General features: G+C 37.9%; 1 protein-coding gene across 1 annotated transcript in view; it reads right to left on the minus strand.

Annotated features, from left to right (window-relative positions):
• Positions 1 to 5,604: 5,604 nt before the first annotated feature.
• The window catches only part of ARSB (arylsulfatase B), a gene marked incomplete at its 5' end in the record, with an annotated part of 64,767 nt that continues 48,042 nt past the window's right edge, over positions 5,605 to 22,329 (minus strand). The window contains 2 exons of the mRNA XM_082301384.1: positions 5,605 to 5,927; positions 6,472 to 6,600. Coding sequence (XP_082157510.1) covers positions 5,662 to 5,927; positions 6,472 to 6,600 — 395 coding nt within the window. The 3' untranslated portion in view covers positions 5,605 to 5,661. The remainder of the gene's footprint in view (positions 5,928 to 6,471; positions 6,601 to 22,329) is intronic.

The following is a 22,329-nucleotide window of genomic DNA, read 5'->3' on the forward strand; positions in this document are numbered from 1 at the left end:
AGGTAGGAAAACAAATTCTCCCTTAATAACTGCTACATCTTGGAAATGGTTTGCTGTTCCTACATTCAGGACAGCCCTAACCTATGCCTAGATTCTGGATCCCCTGGTAATGCTTGACATTATATGTTTTTTATTTGTCAAGCAGTCTTTCATTTTGACTTTGACTTACGTGTTTTGTGATTCAGTTGCCTCTGTCATTTGGGTGTCCCTGGCCCTAGGATGACAAACATGGCTACACATATGGACTGCATGTCCCAGTGTGCCAAACTCCATCACACATGGATAGGAGCCCTATCAGTGGCTCTGTCACCATTTCTCCCTCCATCAGGACCCTTCGGTAAGTCTGCAACAGGGTGCCATAGGTTTAACAGGATTCCCTGTAACCTCATGCTCATTTACTGTTTGTTAAAGAAAGCATGTAACACCTTTGGGAATATTGCTAGTAGTCTTACTACCATTAAACCACTTTGTCAGAAAGTAAGATGAGAGGCAAATTCACAGAGGCCAACAGGGACTGGTAGTGAAGCTTCAAATCCACACAAACCACAAGTGTTTAAACTCTGGGTTCTTCTGTTCTGATATTCCAAAGAGGATTAAACTCAGATGTTTATCCATGACCCATTTATCAACCTTAGGAAAGTTGGACAAATTATTTTCAGGCTGAATATAGGGCCTTTGACTCAAGAAAAGATTCAGATCTTCTGTTTTGCTTATAAAATCATCCCTTCCTTGACTGTGTACATCTTTTTTACAAGTAAGCAATGCAAAACGTGTAGCCAGTGTCAGCATTCCTCCTAAACTTGGTTACTTTTCTGAAGCTTAAATAATTTCTAACGCATAAAGATTAGGACTTTTGAATTCATAATGTTCAGATGTTTGCTAGATTAAGAATGAATCTTAAATTGGAAAGGGATGAAATGAAGTTTTATTTAGAGTTCAAAATACTTGCATTTTTGAATGTTACTCAAGTAACCACAAAACATACAAAGAATTCTCTATTTCCCAATTCGAAGCAACTGAACAGCTTACAACTCTTTGCAGATGCCAATCTAAACGTGTCAGCCAGATGTTTTTTTCCCTAACCCAGTTCAATTAAAATGGTTTATGAAGGACCACCCATGGAAAATAATTAGAAAATAAAAAATAAAATAAATTATTTTGTCTACTGTAGCTGAGAAAATAATGAATCTTTGGATTTTAAAATACAACAAGAGGTAACAGAGGGTGAATTAAACACCCGTGTGAGATAGTGATACGTCACAGTCTCTTCCTAGTAAATGAATTACATAAATTAGAATATCAGCAAGACATTAAAATGCAGCTTGAAAGACATAGAGAAAAGAGAAGACATAAAAGCCCTGCTTACCTCTGAAATTAAAATTACACATTTTAAAATATTTTCTAACTTTAGCCAAGGAGCTGACACTGATGGGAGTCAATGTCATTAATTACTTGAGCTTTTACAACTTAGGTGATGTTTTTCTCTTTTCCATCAAACTAGGTATCAGCATAAAAAAGCCAGTTAAAAATATCATTAACAGAAGTTTCCACTTCTGTGGGTAAGGCAACATCTTTCCTCATGTAATATAAGTGCTGAAAGCTGAAGGACACACAGGAATGTAGGGCAGAAATTTCCCCCACCTCCAAGTCCGGTCCCTTGTTATTGTGGCAACCGCAATCTTGTAATGCCTACTCTAAACTACAATGTTACGTGGGATACTGATTAAGAACAGTTAGCCTTCTAATCCTACATGTCTGTATGTGTACACAGGGCACTAAATAAATGTGCACTACCAAAAAAGAGAATAACATAAATTCCTTGGATCTTCTTGCCTTACATACTGGGGAATGGCTGTCAGTATCTCCTTTTGCATTTGATTGCACAAATAAACTAAACAAACACATTCTGAATTAATGAGAACTGATGGAACTTCTGTTCTTTGGATGATTTGTCTCCAAAAGACATTTGAAGGACAACATGCATCATTATGACACATACAAAAATAGTAAATCTAAAGGTCACAAAAGGTAATTTAACACCCTACTCTTTCAGAGTCCCTTACTCTAGACCATGTTACTAACTGCATGATACAATTAGAATATGGAATTCACAGTTGCACTAAACAGATAAATTAATAACTAACATAAATAATTGTATCCGTGTAAAATAAACTGATTGCAACAGTTAGAAAAGGGAACTGCAGTAAAGGTTTTTCTGGTGCTACTGAAGGAAAATGCAAGCTTCATCAATGTGATGCAATAGCTTATAAAAAGGTTTTGTTGTTTACACTTTGTCTCCCTTGATGTGATCAGCAAATAACAGCCTGAGCCTCAGTTATCAGAAAGAATCTTCAAAATCTCAAAGGTGAAATGCTGCTGTGCTTTGAAGCCAAGATTGTCATAGTCCGATTGGATCTCTCTAATTTACAGGACAACATAGTCTGTAAATTATTTTATGAGCTCATTAGGAAATGAAACACGCACATCCAACAAAGGCTCAACCCCTTTCATACAAATAAGACTAACATGGGAATTCACTAATTCACTCCTTAATTCATGAGGTTTTTAACTCACAAGTTGTCTAAGCCATAACTTAAAAGTTATAAGCAAAATACTCCCAGAGCTGCTGATGAAAGTGCTCATCCTTTCTCCTCTGTCACAGTACAGGCCTCCCATGTATCTCACCAGGAAGCACAAAAACCTCAGCAGACTGGCTGATGTTAGATATGCTTCAGAGATGTTTGGGGCAAGCTGTCATATTTACACCTTCCAGCTTGAAAGTTTGGTCTACATGATTTCCGTAAATTAGTGGATTCTGAAGGAGCTGACAATCAGTAGGAAGGACTACGGCTGCAGCAGACAAGTAGTGGCTTCATAATAACCTGCACCCTTCCTGTGGGCTGCCTGTGTGCTGCTCCCACTTGGATCTCACGGCACTGGTCCCAACACACAGCACATAATTTGTACGAGCTGTGTGTTAGCAGGAACTGAGTGAAGAGCCACACAACAGAAAGAAAAGCTTAAATGTGTTTTACGGAATGGAAGGAGACATGATCAGGTACCAGTTTGGACACTACTTCTACAGAACATATAATGTTTCTAATTTAATATTTTAAATGTATTAGTTCATATGAAAGTTGCTAACCATAGTAGGAGCTTCTGTCACAGCAGATGTATTTTACCAATGAAAATACAAATTACCTGGAGGCAGATAACAATCAGATGATTCTCCCATGTGGAAATGCATGATTGCGTGAATACCAACAGCTTAGAAAGTACTGTAAGGCTGGGCACTAAGCCCAGGGCCCCAGTGGAAAGGTTGTGCAACCTAACCGAAGAGAAAACTAGTCTTTGAGGCTCTGAGTGATTATTTAGAAGGTGAGGAACAATCTGAAGAGCTTGCCTGGTCATATCCAGCTGCATGGATTAGCTTTCAGCCACTGATGGATGAATGGAGAAGGAAATTGAAATAGGAGGAATATACCCAATTAAACTGCACAGAATATATATTGTCTATTATACAAGAATTACTTTCTCTGAAACCACTTTTCTTCTTTCCTTGGCTCCAAGGCTGAAGATAGTGAATGAAACAGAATAGAAAAAAATACTGACATAAAGGAGCAGAAGTGACAAAGGAGTGAGAGAAACATGAAGCTCTTTGAGAGAAAGATAAAAAGCTGAACAGGCTTCTGGAGACCTTTAGCTTCACTTCTACTTGAGAAAAAGCACCAAAGGCAGAAAAGACAAGCATTTAAGAGTAGATTTAAGACAGTGTAGTGGAGAATCAGCTGTATCAGAAAGCATAAGCATTTTCAGTTTTCTTGTTTCATCTTTTTTTCAGGCTTCATCTATTTTTTAAAAAAAATGCACAAATTTTGTCAAGCCTTTCTTTTCATTTATCTGTTTGCTAACAATTAGCACAAGACTCCCAAGAGAAAACTGGGAAGTTGTACAAAATTTTAGTGCAATTATATGAGTTGGTCCCAGAGCCAGGGAAAAGGCAATTAGACTCCTGCTTTCTGGAGATGATGACAGATTGAGTTCTGCATCCTGAGAACGTAGCCAAGGACACTGTGAAGCAGTACCAGAACTCAGGGCTTGAGACACTAATAGAGAGCTGGCAGGTTATCTTGCATCAATTTGATGAGTAACTGAGAAATGTTGTTTGGCTTGGTTTCATCATGGCTCAGAGCCCACTTCAGGATGAAAACAGACTCCACTATGGTAATAAAGAAACAAAATAGGAGAAGAAAGGGTGCTTACCAGGCAGGTAATAAAAGTAAAGTTTTGTTCATCACAGAATCATTGAGTAATTCCTGCAGAAAGGGGCCTTTGGAGGTCACTGGTCTCACCACCTCTACCAAACCAAGCAAACTTCAAATCTGATCCCACTTCAAAAATAGAATTCTTCAGAATCTTGTCCAGCCAAAGACTGAACATCTCCAAGATTAGGGTTGCCAGAGTCTCACACTTCCCATATTTAACTAAACTCATGGTGTGATTTTTTTTCCCTTTCTTTATATTGCATTGGAACTCCACATGTCCCCTGTGTGCTTTTCATCTTTGTGCATCTCTGAGAAGATTCTGGCTTCCTCTTCTCTATACTCTCACATTAGGTAGCTGAAAATAGCAACTCCTCTTTTCCTCACCGCCATAAACTAACCAGTTCCTTTATTCTCCCCGTGATCATATTCATAGTTCTCCACTGAACTAACTCCAACTGGTGAATATTTTTCCTGTATAGGGAAGTTTAAAATGCTCTAGTGCTGATAGAGGGGAATTAAGACTTCCCCTAAGAGCTGGCTACATTCTTGCTTATATGGAACAACATGTGGTTGGTCTTCTTCACGTAGAGAGAAAATGGCAACTCTTGTACTAACTATTGTCCAGAAGAATGCCTAGATTTTTTTCCCCACAAAAATGCTTTCCATCTGGTTATGGGCCAGCATGTACTCTTGAATGCAGCTACTCCACCCCAAGTGGAAGACTCTGCAATTGTTGAACTTCATGAAATCTTTATTCACCCATATCTTCGGCCTGTCAAGATCCCCTACCTGACAGCCCTGCACTCCAGTTGACCATCACTCTCTACTCAGGTTTGATACATTAAGAGTGAAAAAGAAATAGAGATTTTGTTGTTTTCATGAGGTTTTCTTTTTTTACTCATCCCTTTTCTGGAGGGAAGTACACGTTAAAGGCAAAAATTATTATGCCAATACAGATATGTAATAGCTTTCAATAGAATTTGTCTTCCGGACAAACATGAAACCAGAACGCAGTATATTCAACAAGACTGATTAATTTTGGATGTCCCTGCTGCCATGACTCCTTTCAAGGAATTCAGTTCCTTTCAATTTCCTTCAAGGTAAGAGCCAATGTTTATCTTCTAAACTAAAAGTATATTCCAGACAAAGAATATTAAAAAATATATATACTTTTACTAACATTTCACATATAATTTTTCAGAACAGGAGAGTGGGAAAAGACTGAAATAAGATTCCCAATATATCAAGAATAAGAAATACTGAATTATTCAAAGAATAAGCTCACAATTAGCAATAGTTCAATATAAAGAAAGTACAAAATATGCGACTAGGACTCTGAGTCCATAAACCAGACTCTGCTACAGAGGTTTTTTTGCAGGATGCAAAGCTGTGTGCACTATGCCCAAGGACCCCAAGCCCCAGTTGCTTCTGGATCACAGTCAGGATCCTCATCAGGGTAGAACACGGGCACTGAACGTTTGTAATAATACTGAAGCCGAGCAAGTAGTTTTTCCACCACATGAGGATACTTCTCAGACACATCATTTTTCTCTTCAGGATCATGAATAATATCAAACAGCCAAAGTCTCTTGGTTGATGGATCAGACGATTGAATCTGTGACTCACTGAACAAAGACGGTGGAGGGAACCAATGACTGCAGCCTATGGAAACAGGAACAGACCAAGGGTCAATTCTGAGACACGGAGCAGCAGTGTGGAGACACAGAGTTTTGCTGTGACTGATGAATTCACTAGTCTCTTGACAAACCCCTGGGCAGTGACTGTTGCTGCACACCTTAACTCTAGCCCTGCACCAGAGTCTCTCTAGTCCAGCGTTACCTAAATAGGAGTCTTATTTATGCAAAAAAAGCTGCACCACTGGGATTCAAAATTCCATGTAACTTTATTTCATATCAAATAATTTAATGCACCTTCTTGAATTCTATGATCCTTATGGGTCCCTTCCAACTTGAGATATTCTATGACAGCTTTTTCACTACAGTTAAAGTAATTCGTAGACAAAATATTCGGAAAATTAAATAGTTTGGGTTTTATAAGTGCTCATTCTAGATCTTTGCATGTGGTCAAAAACCTAAGAAGTTAGCAGAATTACTAAAAGAAACTAAAATACATGAAACAAAATTAAACTGAGTTTGTGGTGGATAGGAGATAGGATACACTGTACAAAAAGAAGTTATTTTGTTACCTGGATATCCAGTTAGTAACTTCCATTTGCCATGTCGTATTGCTGCATGTATGGATATATTGAAAAGTGTATCATCCCATGGAGAAGAATTGCTCTGTGGTAAAGATGTCCTCTTGTCAATGCCAAGACCTTAATCAAACAGTAAACAAAGTTAGGTATATTGCATATTCATGGCGCAATTTTTAGAACTCTGCTGGAAAACAAAGCAGTATCACCCATTTGTTTTTCTGCACTGGATAAAGAATTTGTTGTATATATGTGCAAAGATCTGTGCTATGATTCAACGGATGTATTTAACTCTGAGCTTGAACTGCATTTTAAGAACTTACCAGTGGAAAGTGTCACAGCTGAGGCCAGGTAACTGGACTCATTCTGTACACAGATATTATATGTGTATCTCATATACCTGTATTAAGAATGCTCAAGATTGGAATTGGTCACACAAGTGCCTGTATCTTTTTCCAGGTAGGAATACAGGATCGAAAGATCTCCTGAGTCAGTGCTACTACTGTCAATTCTCTTAAGTCACTACAGAGAATGAGCCCCAGGTTCTGACCCGTATCAACATCAGAGAGCTGTCTCTCTGGGCTGAGCTGGCTGTGTTTATGAAGGTACACATCTGGTCAGCAAGCTTCTTCTGTGGCATATCTTCATACTGTCTTTGGAGGAGCTGTGTATGATGTGGCCCCATATTCAGATACTACAGAAGACTGAAATGCCAACTCTGTTCACATTCCCTCTCAAAAAGAAACCCGAAGCTCCTTCTAGGAGGGAGCTCAGGAAAAAAAATTAAATGCATTGACCAGGGATGATTAGGAGACCAGTTTGTTATTGAAACCAACAGGGAGGAAGTGAGTCAGATGGGCACCCCAGGAGCATCCAAACCAACTTCCAGATGAGCTTTCATAAATAAGGTAGGAGTTCAAGACCTAAAACCTAGAAGTTTTATATTAACTGTATCAGCTGACAACAGTTTACCAATGACTACCAGAAGGCAACTTCAATCAGACTAGGAGACACATTAAAAGATGGAGAGAAATCAATGTTGATTTTCTAGCTTCTTTCAAGAGATGGTTTTCAATCACTTTAGGGACTCTGAAGGACTCAGCTGACAGATTTTCAGATGAGAATTCATGAAATGATGTACGATGATCGTGTAAGAGACAATAGGAAGCAGAACTAGATATTTCTAAAAAGAGTAAATTCTGCACAACACAGTGAGGCAAATACATATCTAATGGAAAGAACAGAAAGTTGGGAAAGGAAATGCTAGGACACAATTTCTCTATTTTTTATGAAGGAGTTGCAAAGCTTCTATTTTCTTACTGGACTTTACACTTTGAGTTGATTTTCTTTAATAAACAGATTTGTGCATACCCTGATGCCTTTTCCTGGTCTTAAAATCAAGAGTCATACACGGTTAGAAGGGGAAAAGGGATTTTACCTTGGTATTTATTTTAAGGATCCTTAGGTGTACACGTCCAGGTCATATGCATCGAAATGCACCCCGCCGAGTCTATCTCTGTGTCCGTGTCTCTGTGTCTCTCTTCTTCCCCCCCAACATTGGGTATAACATTATAGGTTTTACTAATTAGCATATCTATCAAAGATTCCCCAATGAGAGGCTCAAGTGAGTCCCCCTCCCCAAGGAACCTTCCCCTGGATGGTTGTATCTTAGTTTACAGAATGTGTTCTGGAGAGGACCTTGGGGTTTGGGGCACACTGATCACTAACTACAAAGCTTCTAAAATGTTTAGTCTCTTAGCTTGACAAACAAGTCCAAGAATGTAGGCAAAAAGCACCAGGAATACAGAAATTGTAAAAAAGGTATAACGGGGGTATAAAAGAAAAGGCAAAAATCTTCATGGCATCAACCCAAGTTCCCTATCTACATCAGACCTGTGTAATGTTACCAATTTAATGAGGATATAAAAGGGGCTACTCATTTGGAGTACGCATACACAAACTGGGGAGGACTCAGCTCATCTTAGATCAAGGAGCACTGAAGCTGACCTAAAAAAGAAAATAAACCTCAAACCCCTACAAAACCAAGGGAAACCTTGTAAGTAATCCAAGCAGAATCTCTTCTGGGAGAGAAATCCTCATACAGCCACGTGATGTCCGTAGAAAATATGAAATAGTTTAAAGATTAATACTACTTACTTTACAACATCACTGTGTTATGTGTTACTCTGTCATATGTTTTGCTACTCCTCCTTGACTACTCCTCTTTGCCATCTACTTTCTTAAGCACAATGAAAGACATTCGGCAGGTCAAAAAAAGAATCATGCTTTCTAAACCTTATGTCTCAAAACTATAATATCAAGGCTTGGTCTAAATATAAAATTATGTGAGCCTGCATTTCCAATTTTAAAGTTTAGCATGAAGAATATACTTCTGATTGCTCAGCTACATAGGATATCTGAAGCCATAACATTACACAAGATAAACTATTTTAAATACTTCAAATAAATGGTATGAAAGATTGTATTTTTAGATATACTTTGCAAAATATCCTTAGAACGCCATGTATGAGACTTAAAATAAGATTCAAGAAGATAGAACAATTTTTAAAAACTCTGATTTGGTCCAGGTAACAAAACTAGACTACTAAATGAAAAAATGCTTTTACCAGAGCATAAAGTTGGAAGTTGTTTGGTGAAATATTATCTTTTGGCATAATTTTTTGAAGAGAAATTGATAAATTCCCTCATGTTGAGCTGTTATGAACAGAATTCTGTCAGTCATGTTAATTCACCCATTGCAAGCATTTGTTTTGTGCCAAGGAAATGTACTGTCTATTATTCAGAGAAGTGCATTGCTTTCCAGACAGTACGGGTCAACTTTCATCAGATGTATTGGTCATGGAAAACGGATGATGCTTGTTGGAATGCTCTCTACAAGGATACTGACAGTACTGTTGGTTTATTACATTACATAAGCACCAGATACAGAACTAAGATAAACAAAAATTTTGCTTGATATGAATTCTTTTCTTCCCATCCTATGACTTGCAGCTTAAGCTCAGATATTCCTCCCCCTGCATTTACCCATTTTCCTCCTTCTCTTCAGCCCAGCTGGTAAGTTTCTACCTCTGCCTTCAGCTTTTGCTGCTGCAGGTGAAGTGCAAAATTCCTGGGCTCTCTTCTCCCTTGCAATATAAATTTTAGAGAGATCCCTTTTCTGATTTCACAGACTGAAGAAGTCATACTGGTTTTGTTTCCTTTTCAAGACAAAATGTTCACTTCCACAGCATCTAAGCAGGTTTTTTCTGCATTTGTTCTATATTATGGGGGAGTTTTTTATTTCTTCTTTTTCCATTATGGTTGACAGTAAGAACTGCCCTGTGGACTAATTCAGCAATCAAAGGACAGACGCCTTTTATTAAGTTCTGTAATCAAGCCTGCCTTCATAGGTCTGCACAGTCTCCTTACAGACTTATATACAAAAAATGTGATGCTTTTGCTTGTGTAGAGGCTAAACATTTTACTTTTTTTGCCGTTGGATCAGTGTATCAGCAGCTAATGAAATAAAGCTTTATTTTCACATTGAAAGAAAATCCCACAGCCTTTGTCATGAACTTTATTATTGTCAAACAGAAGCCACTGTTTCCTGAACCCCAACTTTGGAGCCTCACCAGTTTCTATATTTCTTTTTTAGGTAGTCTCTTGGGAAATGATAAAACTCGTATTAGTTAAGAAAACAATGACCTTTTATTCAGATATTTATTTTCAAATATTTAATGTTAAAATGAATTTGTTGAAAGATTTTAGAGTTTTGGTTGGAGTTCTAGGTCACCAAACAGTATTCAAATAGCTTTTGTATCTCTATAGAAAAAGCTAGGTCCCTCAGAAGCCGTTGCCCTTGGTAAGTGACTTTGGAGTTCATAGCATAGTTCAAGAAATCCTTTGACAGCCTGAAAAATGGTTTCAGGATCAGATTTTTAAAGGAACTGAGGTGGCCAACTCTCGCTACCCACAAAAGTAGTTTATTATTTAAATACTTTAGAAGTCTGGCCCTTTGCCCCTTATGGAAACCTCAGCTTAGTTCTTTTACTTCTACTATCATACACTGCTTCTATACACATCCATATTTCAAACTAGGATGAAAAGTCCTATGTAATTTTCAATAGCTGATTTGCACCTTCAAGAAATCTGATTTTTCCGAAGGCCAATGTCATTAACATAGCAGGATGTTGGAAAATTGACTACTGGATAAGTACATAAGTACGTATCCTGGCTGTTGACCAGAGAATATCCTGGACTTTTCAGGAAGAGTGAACAATCTTTCAGTGCATTAAGTCTTGCCAGTGCACAAATTTAAGTACAACAAAAGGGAAAGTAATGAACATGGCGGGGAAAAGCCAACACTCCACATACACAAAAGAATGTGTTCTGAACTAGTTATCGCTGTTTAGGGAAATGTTTGTGAAGTTGTAATGAACAGGTAATGCCCAGAGGCTGTTCAGCAAAGCAATCCCAATATTAAAATTGGCAATGGACGGGACACTATGCCACCACCAAGGTCCTTCTTGTGCCTCACATAGTGTACTATGCAGTTTTGGTTCCCATGTTACAAAACAGACACAGAAAAGCCATGCAAGATACAAAGACCTGAGGCAAGGAAGATTAAAGCTATGAACAACTTCCATGTGAAGAATGACTAAGTAAATAGGAGTCTTTATCCTAAAAAATGGACAATTGATGAGAGAAAGGACAGAGGTCGAAAAAATTGTGTGGCCACAGGAAACTGAGTAATGAACAACAAGTCTTTTCTAATAAGGGCATTGAATAAATTAAGATGTCATGTACTGAAAATAAATTATAGTATATACTTCCTTATTACAAACCAAACTCAAGTGTGGAATTCCTTTACATGGAATGCTGTGGGTGCCAAAATTTTATGCAGGTTGAGTAATAAAAGGATTCAAAAAGTGGAAGAAAAATCCATCAAGAATTCTTATTTCCAAAATCACAACCTAAAGATTAGGAGCAGGCTGTGGGGGCCACACAAGAGAAGTGTATTTAATGTGTTTGCCCTCGTATACTCTGTCCTACAGAACTGCTACTCTCAGAACAATGAACTGGACAGATTTTTGGTATGGTCTTACACAAGATGTGTTACCAAATTACTTTCAGTTCGGGAGAGGCAAATAAAAAATTTACAAAAGGAAGTGCTATATCGAAGTAGATTACTTCATTATAGTAATCCCTGTAAGCACTTAACTGAAAGGGTCAAAACTTCCACAAAAACTAAGTCTAGAATCATAGCACCATAGCGTATCTATGAGGATCATAGACTCCAACTCTCTGCTCCTCACAGGATTACCCAAAACTAAACCATATGACCAAGAGGGTTGTCCAGATGCTCCTTGAGCTCTGGCAGGCTTGTAACATTCCCTGGGGAGCCTGTTTCAGTGAAGAACATTTTTGTAATGCCCAAAGTGAACTTCTCCTGATGCAGTTTCATTCCATCTCCTCACGCCCGGTCAGCAGTCACAGAAAGAGGGGATGAGCCCCTCTGCTTTCCCCCTTGAGGAAGTTGTAGGCTGCCCTGAGGTCACCCCTCAGCTTTCTCCAAGCTGAGCAAACCAAGTGACCTCGGCCACTCATCCCAAGCCTTGCACTTAAATTCTTCCACCAGCTTGGTTGCCCTCCTCTCTATGTATATATGATTCAGATTCAGGTTGAACTGTGATTTCACAAATCCATGAACACCATGAGTAATTTCCAGCATACCCTCTGGTATACTTTGAGTGCTATTCTTTAAAGGAAGGGTAGAATAAAGCAGTGGTAACATTAATTTGTATTAGCAATGACTTCCAACGCACAGATCAGTTTGTGCAGACAAGTCAGTTATTTCCTTAGGGCTGTTTTTTCACTTACACCAGAGCATAAATCAAGAGGAAAGTAATTGAAATAACAAATTCACCTTGAAATCAGAATCTGACACCCACATTATTTCATACAATTTTGAACTTTAAAAAAACCCTTACAATTTACAGAACTGTTACAAGATTACAGGTTTTGCCATACTGAAGTGTGTTCCGAGAAGTCGTTAATAACAGAAGATTCAACATAAAACAGAAAAGATAAACCAAAACTGCTTACTTTGCCCAGCAGTCTGCTCTTTCGCTTCACTTCCTAAGCATAGGGGAGATCATAAAAAATGCTGCAATGTGCTTAGCCCTGTTTTATTCCTCCTCGCCTTTCAAAAAAGCTCTCTGACCTCATTCAGTATCCCATGTGTACTCCTGATTTAAAACATTGTTTATGTTAGGTGGGTAGCTCTTCTAGAGGAAGAACTGTCTTCCTACATATTTTTGCATACACTTACAGCAGCCTTCTGCTTAACTCATTAGTTCATCAGTCCAACTGGGCAATGATTTCCAGAGGTGGAAAACAGGAAGTAAAATTTTTTCATATTTCTACCCTGCTGATCAATGTATGCTTGAGAATCAATCATCTGTTCCTTGGCTTATACAGTCCTAGTTACCTACCAAAAACTTACCAAAATTAAAAAATACTAATTTATCTGACCACCAGGAAAACCACAAAAATGTCTGAAAATCCATTTATTTTCTGTACAACTCAAAACCTTTTAAATCCTTCTACTACTGCTGCAAACCAAAACAACTTCACGATCCTTTGATGCCTGTAATGCTACATGGCAACAGAAGAAAAGAAGGGTTGATCCAGTTTTACTGCATTTTACAGATTTAGATGTCTATCAAAAGCTCTCTACTCATCTTCCTGCATGGAGACTATAAATCCACGTTGTTTATCTGTCTGTCTTATGATGTTTCCAACAGTTTCACTGATAACCTCTACAATATTTAATATTCAATCAAGAGCAAATACTAGGAAAAAAGTTCTCCTAATGCAAACAAAATCAAAAATAGTGCAGACAACAGCAAAAAGTCCCTGCAACACTTGATATGAAGGCTGGAAAATTCAGACCTGTAAGCTTCTTTGCAAATATTTCCTATGATTCACTTCAATCCTTTGCTTTTTACTTTGCAGAGCAAATAGTTCAAGTACCATGCAACCGTTACTTGTAAAAAAAGGTTAAGGATAGTCCACACCCACATTGTGCAAATTCGCAAGTTAAAGAATATAAAGGGTACAATCTGAACCTGCCTTTTAAAGAAAGGTTTGCTCTTTAAATTAATCTAAAAGACAAATTTGTGGAAACATTTTATTAAATAATTAGTTTCATAACAGTGTACTCATTTAAACTTTGCTATCTAATTTTTAACTGTAAGAAGGAAGATAAACTAAATAAAGTGTAAATGTTCAGCTGGGATTTAAAAGAAGGACTATACATATTCCATATCACTATTCGTTGTATTTTGAAAATTCAATAAACATAGATCAATTACTCTTCTCATTCCTCTAGCTCTTCTTCTTTCATTCACTGAGACTAACTCAAGCAATTGGTAGAAACTTCAAGCGTGGCAACATAAATAGACAGTACATCTAAAAATAAAATATTCTGCTTTCAGTGTATGATTACGATGATGAAAATGACCCATGTTGAGAACAAGTTTTCTTGGCTGGTGAGAGATCAAAGAGTACACAGTTCTCTCTAGCATGCCATTTACCAAGGTCCTGACCACAAAACTTAAAGCATCCAAAACGATGTTGCTTGAAGCATGCTGTATTTCTGTACACTGTGGTCTACAATACAAGCATGTGGGGAGGCAGTATTGGGTACTGAGGAATAGTTTAGGAGAAAGACAAAGGAACGTTAATTTATTACTTATTTGGGAGACAGAGCCTGACCAAAAAGTAATCTGAACAGCTAAGTGAGTATCACAGTGGCCATGTCTACAATTTTCCGATATCCTATACAGTAGCAAAAACATTCTTTTGAAAGCAGCTGCATATAATCAGTGTCATTTAAGGAAAACAGAAGCAAACGAAGCTTCTACCATTCTTCATCTGCAAAACAAGGATGTTAGAAGTTATCTACCTTTTCAGTATATTTCCCAAAGGAAAAAATGAAAAATATCACATTCTCTATAGTTAAACTTCTATTTCTGATAATATAATGTAGCAGCCGTATGACAGGGTAAATATAATCACAAAAAGCTCCAAGCTTAATTGCAACCTGCTTGACAGAAAAGACTGAAAAGTGTGTATTAAGAAAAGCCACAAAACCCAGGATGAATTAAGATGTTAGATGGCTCACACTCTTTGCAGTCCAAATTAGAAGTGCATCTGAAACAAACAGTAAACAGGTGCTACTGCTTTGCAGGTGTAAAGCACATTCAGCCCAAGTAGGAATATCACCAGCATTTCTTGTGACACAAGTGTGTGGACATATTACAAAGGATATCTCAATAGCTTGAAGCCTTGCAGTTTGTAATGTATACTGCACAAAGAGATTCCCTAGATATTTTCTTATTAACCAACATTTTTCTCTGTAGTTCTCAAGACTTGTATTTCAGTATAAATTTTGTCTGGCTATGCAACACTTATTCGGTTACTCCACTCCAGTACTTTAATAACACATAACAGGGTCCACATAGAAAAAAGGTTACTTCTCATACCACATGGCCACGTAGGTCAAGAAACTAAGCAATGATAGGAAAAGAGAGAAAGATCCTCACAGGGATAGAAAAGCATCTAAAAAAATAGGAAACAAAACCAGTTTTGACTCCTAAAGGAATTTGTGCTGGTAACTCTACTGTTGAACATATTCTAAATGACCTGGAAAAGGGAATGAACAGTGAGGTAACAGAGTCTGTGAATGATGACAAGTTATTTAAAGCTGGCTATGAAGAGCGACAGAAGGCCTGTATGAAGCTGAGTAGTAGGCACTAAAATAGTCAGTGATATTTAACATAGATGCAGGTAAACTGATGCATGTGTGAAAAAATAATCTGAAAGTCATATAAACATATAAAATGATGGCCTTTGTGCCACTCATAACCAAGAGTGAAACCCTGGAATCATGACAGATTGAGCTGATGCTTTTTCAGAATTATGTCTGCGTTGTACAAAAAGAGAACTGAAGGAAGGAATTATTAGAAAAGGACTTGTTAACAAAGCAAAAAGCCCTGTGCCACTGGAAAACTGTAGTTTTGGTCTTCCCATCTCAAAAACAAGACTGAGGAAGTACAGTTGCAAGTTTAGGTGGTATGCAATCCCTTGTGAATAAAACTCCGTTGCTAGATGTACATTCTATTTAATTAAATTTGCATTTTCTATGGAACTCCAGGGACCAGGTTGTTTTCATTCCCTCTCATCCTGTGCGACATTGGCCAAATGCAATCATACGAACAAAACCTTAAATGACAGGGGACATATCATTTAAACATGCAGGCTAAATACTTTGAGTACTCTGAACTTACTACACACACCTCGGGAGGTATCTTGAGTGAAATCCCATGACCTAAGTAGTTTTTAGTATTTTTCAGTGTGACTACAGCCTCCACCTGACCCAACTAGACATCACCTACAATGTAGAGCAGCACTACTGCAAACCATGTAGCCACAGTGAGAAAAACTCAAACTGAAACACTGAGTGAGACATAAATTCTTTACTTAAGAAATCAGTTGTCTGCTTTGGCTTGGAATGGCCATCTTCCAACAGGACTAGACTATGTTCTCCGAACAAAATGGAGTGGCTTTTTTCTTTTAATCACACCAGAGATGCTTCATAGAAAATATCCATGTTATTCTATCACTTTGTAAAATCTTTTAATTGCATCTCAGCTATCAGAACAGCTAGGACGCCTCTCTGAGCTGCCACTCCTCTGGCATCCTTAACAGCAGGTTATAAAGGTGATAAAAGAGATTGGATTTTATCAGTAAGCACAACATAAGCACAGCTGTCACTAAGACAGCAATGTAACGAAGTCCTGCTTGTATGCAGAGACTCTTGGGAGGATCAGTGCAAGTGCTCATGTTTTCAGACTTACCTCTGCTAACAGAGGCTGAAGGAACACAGAGCTACAGGTGTGACAAGAGGCACCCATCATGTGGTTCTGTCAGACACACCCTCAGAGCAAGAGACACAGCTATTACAAGGCTGCACTACACAGCCAGACAGCAAGAAACTACTGAACTGCAGAAACTAGTGCTTGCTGTGAGGCAGCTTTAGGAAACGAAGTGGCACTTACACTCATGTTCAAAAAAAGATATTGCATTTAAAATAATTCAATCTTCTGCATACTGGCTGTCAGCTCACTGAGGACTCTCACTCTTGGCAGACAGGCTTTCAAAAGGCAGTGTCACCTGGCAGTGGTAAATCTCAAGGGGATAAATTAGATGTTCAAATTCTGCTGAGATTATACTCTTAGACATTGTCTTAGTAAGATGTAACCAAAAGGTATGTATTCCATTGTGACCTATGTAAGCTGCTAAGATAAATGGGACAGTGTTCTTTATCCTCTCCATAACTCATCCCTGGTAACTCCCTCTGGGGGCTATCTCCCCTAATGAGCTATCAAGGCCTCACTGCATGACTCATAAAATTACATCATCCCATTGTGAGATGCTCCACCCAGGGGGAGGAACCAACCATTCCCACCTAGATATAATCTGGGGTTTGGAACAGCACAAGCAGCTGTTACTTACTGGGTTCCCAGAGGACAAGAGCTACATAGCCACCACTGGACGTTCAGAGGAAGACCAGACCTTTCAACAGGACCAAAGCTTCAACAGAACCATATCTATCACTTCAAAGAGGACTGCAGCCACCATTTAGTTGGACTGCTACCACCACCCTGACCGACAGGGTTGTATCCTGACTCTGTCAGTTTGAGTCAGTGTTTTCTGCCTTTATTTTAATTTTCCTATTAAACTGTAGTTCTGAGTTAGAATCTCCTGCTAGTTTGTTTTCAAACTAGTACTGACATTCAACAAAGTTTCCTTATTTTGTAAAAATGTTTTTTTATTAGAGAGAAGTGAACAACTCCATATGTGTTGCAGAGTAGAATTCTGCTTAATAGTTGAACCACAGACACTACTTCCACTAGGACTTACAACCAACAAGAAGTAATGAGTATTATTTTCATAGTAAGGTGATGCCTATGCCTCCCTGCCTCTTGTGATCTGATTAGTAGTCTATAAAAACCACAGAGGAGATCCCCAGACAGAAGTCTGGGACTGGTGAACCAAAAACCACTTACAGATGAAACCCAAACAGAAAGAGACCATCTTTACCATCTTTACTTTTCATTACCATCTTTAAAATCAACATACTATTTTAATCATCTAATAAATTCCTATTGTATTCACCACCTTGTATGTATTGTCAGAAAAATGGTAATTGAACTATTCTCCTACCGCTTCCATTAAAATAAAAGCTTCTGTTCTTAGCTAAGTTATTTGATGCTATTATCAAGATTTAAAAATTTTATTTACATGTGGGCCAGTAGAGAGAAAAAAGAAAACCCAAGCAGTTAAAAAAAATCACAAGTGATTACTTTACTAACAACAGGCAATGCAAACTCCTTCTAATCATCTTACCCCATTTTTGTGCTACAATAGCAGAAGTATAGGCTAAAAAAAATCACAAACTTTCTTATATATTGTGAAATTCCACATAAAAATTACCCTCATGACAGCAGTATTCAGCCTCTTAGAAATCTCACCACATGCACACACACAAATCCTGCATGATTGGCAGGCTCCTGTGCCTTACTAATGCTCAACTGTGGAACAGCGGGAAGTCTGTTAGGGCTTGAAAGACTTACCCTTAAACAAATGGGAACCATTCCATTAATTCCAGTGGGCTCTGGTTCAGACTGGTTAAGCATCAGCAGTAACAAACCAGGAATTTACACCCTACCAACTCCTCTTAATCAAATAAATGAAGCTAAATTCCCCTTTATCCATACAGTTCAGTGGACACAATGTGTTTTCCACAAAACCGTTCTATGAAAGGCTTCCACATTTGCATTTACAGCAATCACTTCTGGCAAAAACACATAAGCTTTAATCAACTCCTCAAATGAAAGTGATTCTAAAATCAAAACAAAAGCGCCAATACATTATTTACCAATTCTCAGAAGAAAGAGTTTAAGAAAATAAGAACACACAGTGCCATGAATTATACCAAAAACTGAGCCTTATGAATGAACAGATATAAATGAATTCTACATTTTCCCTGCTCCAAAACCAATGTCCCTATGCTCTGAAGTTCTAGAAAATCTAGAAAGTGTTTACTTAAAACATACTTCCCTCCAGCACTGAAACAGCAGAACTAAGGCAGACTTCAGGTAACAGGTACCCAAATACTTGATCCTTTAAGTGGAGCCACAAAGGGGAACACAAAGTCAAGAAATGAACCATCATTTCACTGCAGTAAAACTCAGAAAGCCACCCAGTAACTTTTCTTTGTGGTCAGCACTGCTTCCCACAACCACATCTTCTGAACTTTCCTCCAACAGCATTTTTCCAACTGTCCAATAGTTTCCTCCCTGAGGAAATTCTCAGGCCACACCAAAAGCACTAACCAACTGAGTTACTCTGTTTGTTACAAACAGTTTTGAACAGTGACCTCCCATCTTTCATGAGAGATTTCTCCCCAGCTCTGTGCAAGTCCATACTTTACATTTCACATCACATAATACATACAAATATTTTGAATGACAACACAGAAAAGAAGTAATGGGGTATCCACATGGGTTTGGGTAATTTTGATTTCCACTAACACCAAATTTGTACATAAAATTTTCAATTTATATAAGAAAGTAAGGAAAGTTAGTGGGTACACCATTTGCAATAAATTCTTCATTTTCTACTATCCTGTAAATCTACTTCAATGATATATGTGTTCTTCTAGCATTCAAGATCCAAAACATTCTGTAGGCACAGCATGTTTTTCATTTGCAAGTGATCTGGCCTATAGTTTGACTTGCAGACAGTCTATAAATACATTCAATCCTAGGTCTCTACATTATACCATAAAACCCAGAATGGTAAATAAAAAAAATACAGATTTCCTTTGGTATTTCCCCATTTTTAAGTACCTGGATCTGGGGAAAACAGAAAAGGTTGCAGGAAAGTTTAATGAGGCAACATAAGAACAGAGAAACAGCTTCCAGAATACACCACTCCTAGTGGAGGCCACTTCAGCAATTGGAAAATGGTACTGTCCACACTGTCCATCTGCAGAGAGAATAAAAGTAGTATGGATCTGACAGACTGTGTCAGAAATGACAATGGATTTTCATTCTGTTTGAATTTCTTTCCTTTACGTTTTTGATTAAGCACCAACATGATGCTTTACTTGTACATGAGATTTTTTTTCCTTCTAAATTTCAGGAAATTGTTACTGCCTGTTCCGAGCTTCCCTTCCCCCTCCCTGAGACAAGCCAGGACTTGCCTCTGTCATGCGCTCTGAAGCCCTTTGTTCCAAGCGCAGGCAAAACCAAATGTAACTCAAACTCTTTAGCAGTGTCTCATTGGCCGGTCACCCCGGGTACGCCCCCAGTCCTCCCCTTTCCCCTCTCCCAATAAAAGGAAGGACCAAGAGGGGGCCCGGCCTCTTTGGCTTGCACCCTTTCTGTGAACATCTTGTCTCTGTTTCTATTTGAAAGCTTCTAATTGCAGGAATTGGCAACCAAAAGCTGTATTCTCCCTCTTTGCTTCTGCTGGTGGTATCAGCTTTGCAGCTACTATTGCTGCTCTTAGAGCTACTGAAATGCTGGATTGCCCGTGCTACCTCTCTAGGCTGCCCGAGGCCTTCTAAGGCATTGAACTACGAGCCTAGCTGGTAAAAAGCTGTATTTCCACAGGAAATAATATATTGAATATGACTGACGTTTTTATTATATACCCTAGACTACAGTGGTTACAGTATCAAGAGCAGTGAAAGTACTACATGTTTCATTTCCACTGATGACTATTAAATCAAGTCTTATAAGCATCGAAAATCTGGACTATCTCTAATGTAGTAATATAATTTATACAGTCCCTAAAATCTTAAACCACTCAGATGAATCAACTACTCACCTGCAAGACAAGACAGTATTTTCAAAGAAAAATTTATTGAGAAATAAAAGAGCTAAAGGACAAAAATTACAGCTAATATTTTTTACAGTTAGGAGATACACTTGGATCTTACATATTTTCTATTTATAAACATAAGGTCTTTTAAAATGCTACATTTGTTTGTTAACAGCATGGAAACACATGGCTGTTCTCAATAGATTTACAAGTCTCCATTTATAACTTTCTCTCCTCTATAACTACAGAAACAGAAAAAGTCTTCAATACAAGTAGAAAAGGATTCCCCAAACAAAATTCTCACTCGACCATAAACAGAAAATTTTGCACTGTGTTTCACATCGATGTACTATAAATATGTTGGTGCTATACTGCAAGTTTATTTTTAGCATTTTACAAAATGGAAACTTCATGACAAGAATTACCTTTTGCTAGTCTTGATTCTACGCAGCATCCAGTCACTTAGTTTTCATCAAGAAATGCACAGGAAAAAGCAAACTCTAGAAGGAGTTTTAAGAATTTCTCCCTATTGCTTTGGCAAAGAGCATACTGTTTTCCTGGCATGAATACAATTCATATTCCTCCAGCAACTGATTCAGCTCCCCTCCAGCACACAGCTCAGTCAACTGAAGTATAATCAGCTCTGGTTAAAAATGCCAGTCTCACCACGATCAGTTTGATATTCAGCAAATTATCTTGACGCTTTTATTGATAACTGCTGAACTTCAGTAAATCTCAGTCAATGAACTGCAAAAATGAAACTAGAGTATCTTTCACAAAAATGCAGGGATTGTTTTTAATTTCCTGATTATAATGGATAATGTTATAAATGCATAGACTATTCTTTCTTGGGATATATTCTTTTGTGGGATATATGATTTGAACCAACTTCATTGTATTGTCTCTGAATTAGCACTTACATGAGTGAAATCTTGGGAAGAGATGGAGAAATGGGAAGAGATGGAGAAACAGGCAGGAAAAAATGTTATGGATATTTATCTTAACATTCACAGTCACCATCATCCACAATAAAGCCAAAATTTAGAGCCTACTGAATGTTTCAGAAAATACATATACTTTGGAGTCTTCATAAACATAGGGAAAAAGCTAAATATCAAAGCCCCAGCAGGTAATTTAGACTGTTTTAAAGAAAGAATATATAAGAGTATCTTGCTTGGGAACAGACTGGTTTTGTGTAGACATTGCTTGTTGTACATTAACAAACCTTTAATCATAACATTATTTAGTGCTTCTTAGACTTTTGTCTTCCTATGAAGCACCAAAGACAAAAAATCTCATAGAAATCAAAGCTCGAAATTACAAGGTAGCTTTGAATAGCACTGTTTAATTATCATTTTCCCTCTTCACAGTAACAAACAAACTGTCAATGTGAGAGCTGAACAAGTCCTTCATGGCTATTCCTAGGCCTGCTGCAGTGCTGTGGATTCCTGTTTTAGGTGATAGTCTGTACTACAGCAGATAGACAATTCTCCTCACCAGAGAGAAAGTCTTGCACATTTTTTGAAAAGGCTTAAAGTCACACAAGGCACCTTCTTCCATCGACACTTTTACATCTTCACTCGGATAAAGTCAATTCATTTTTGCTTTTCTGCTCATTCTTCTAAAGCCAACAATTTTTCCTTCATGTTTATAGTGAATAAAATACATATTCTACAGTGTTTTCTGGAAGATAGCTCATTAGTCAGTACTAGACAGTAGAAAGTAACTTTTCTATTTCAGTTACAGAAATAGAACTTTTATATTGGCTTATCCCATTTATAAGGTACATTTCTGAAGTTGCACAAGTATGTGTAGCTCTGATGCCTTAATTAATGCGGAAGTTCACAAAAATAAGCCAGAAGAAAGAACCATCTTGTTACAGCCACTTTGAAA

This window comes from Coloeus monedula (assembly GCF_965178545.1).
Source record: "Coloeus monedula genome assembly, chromosome: Z".
NCBI lineage: Eukaryota > Metazoa > Chordata > Aves > Passeriformes > Corvidae > Coloeus > Coloeus monedula.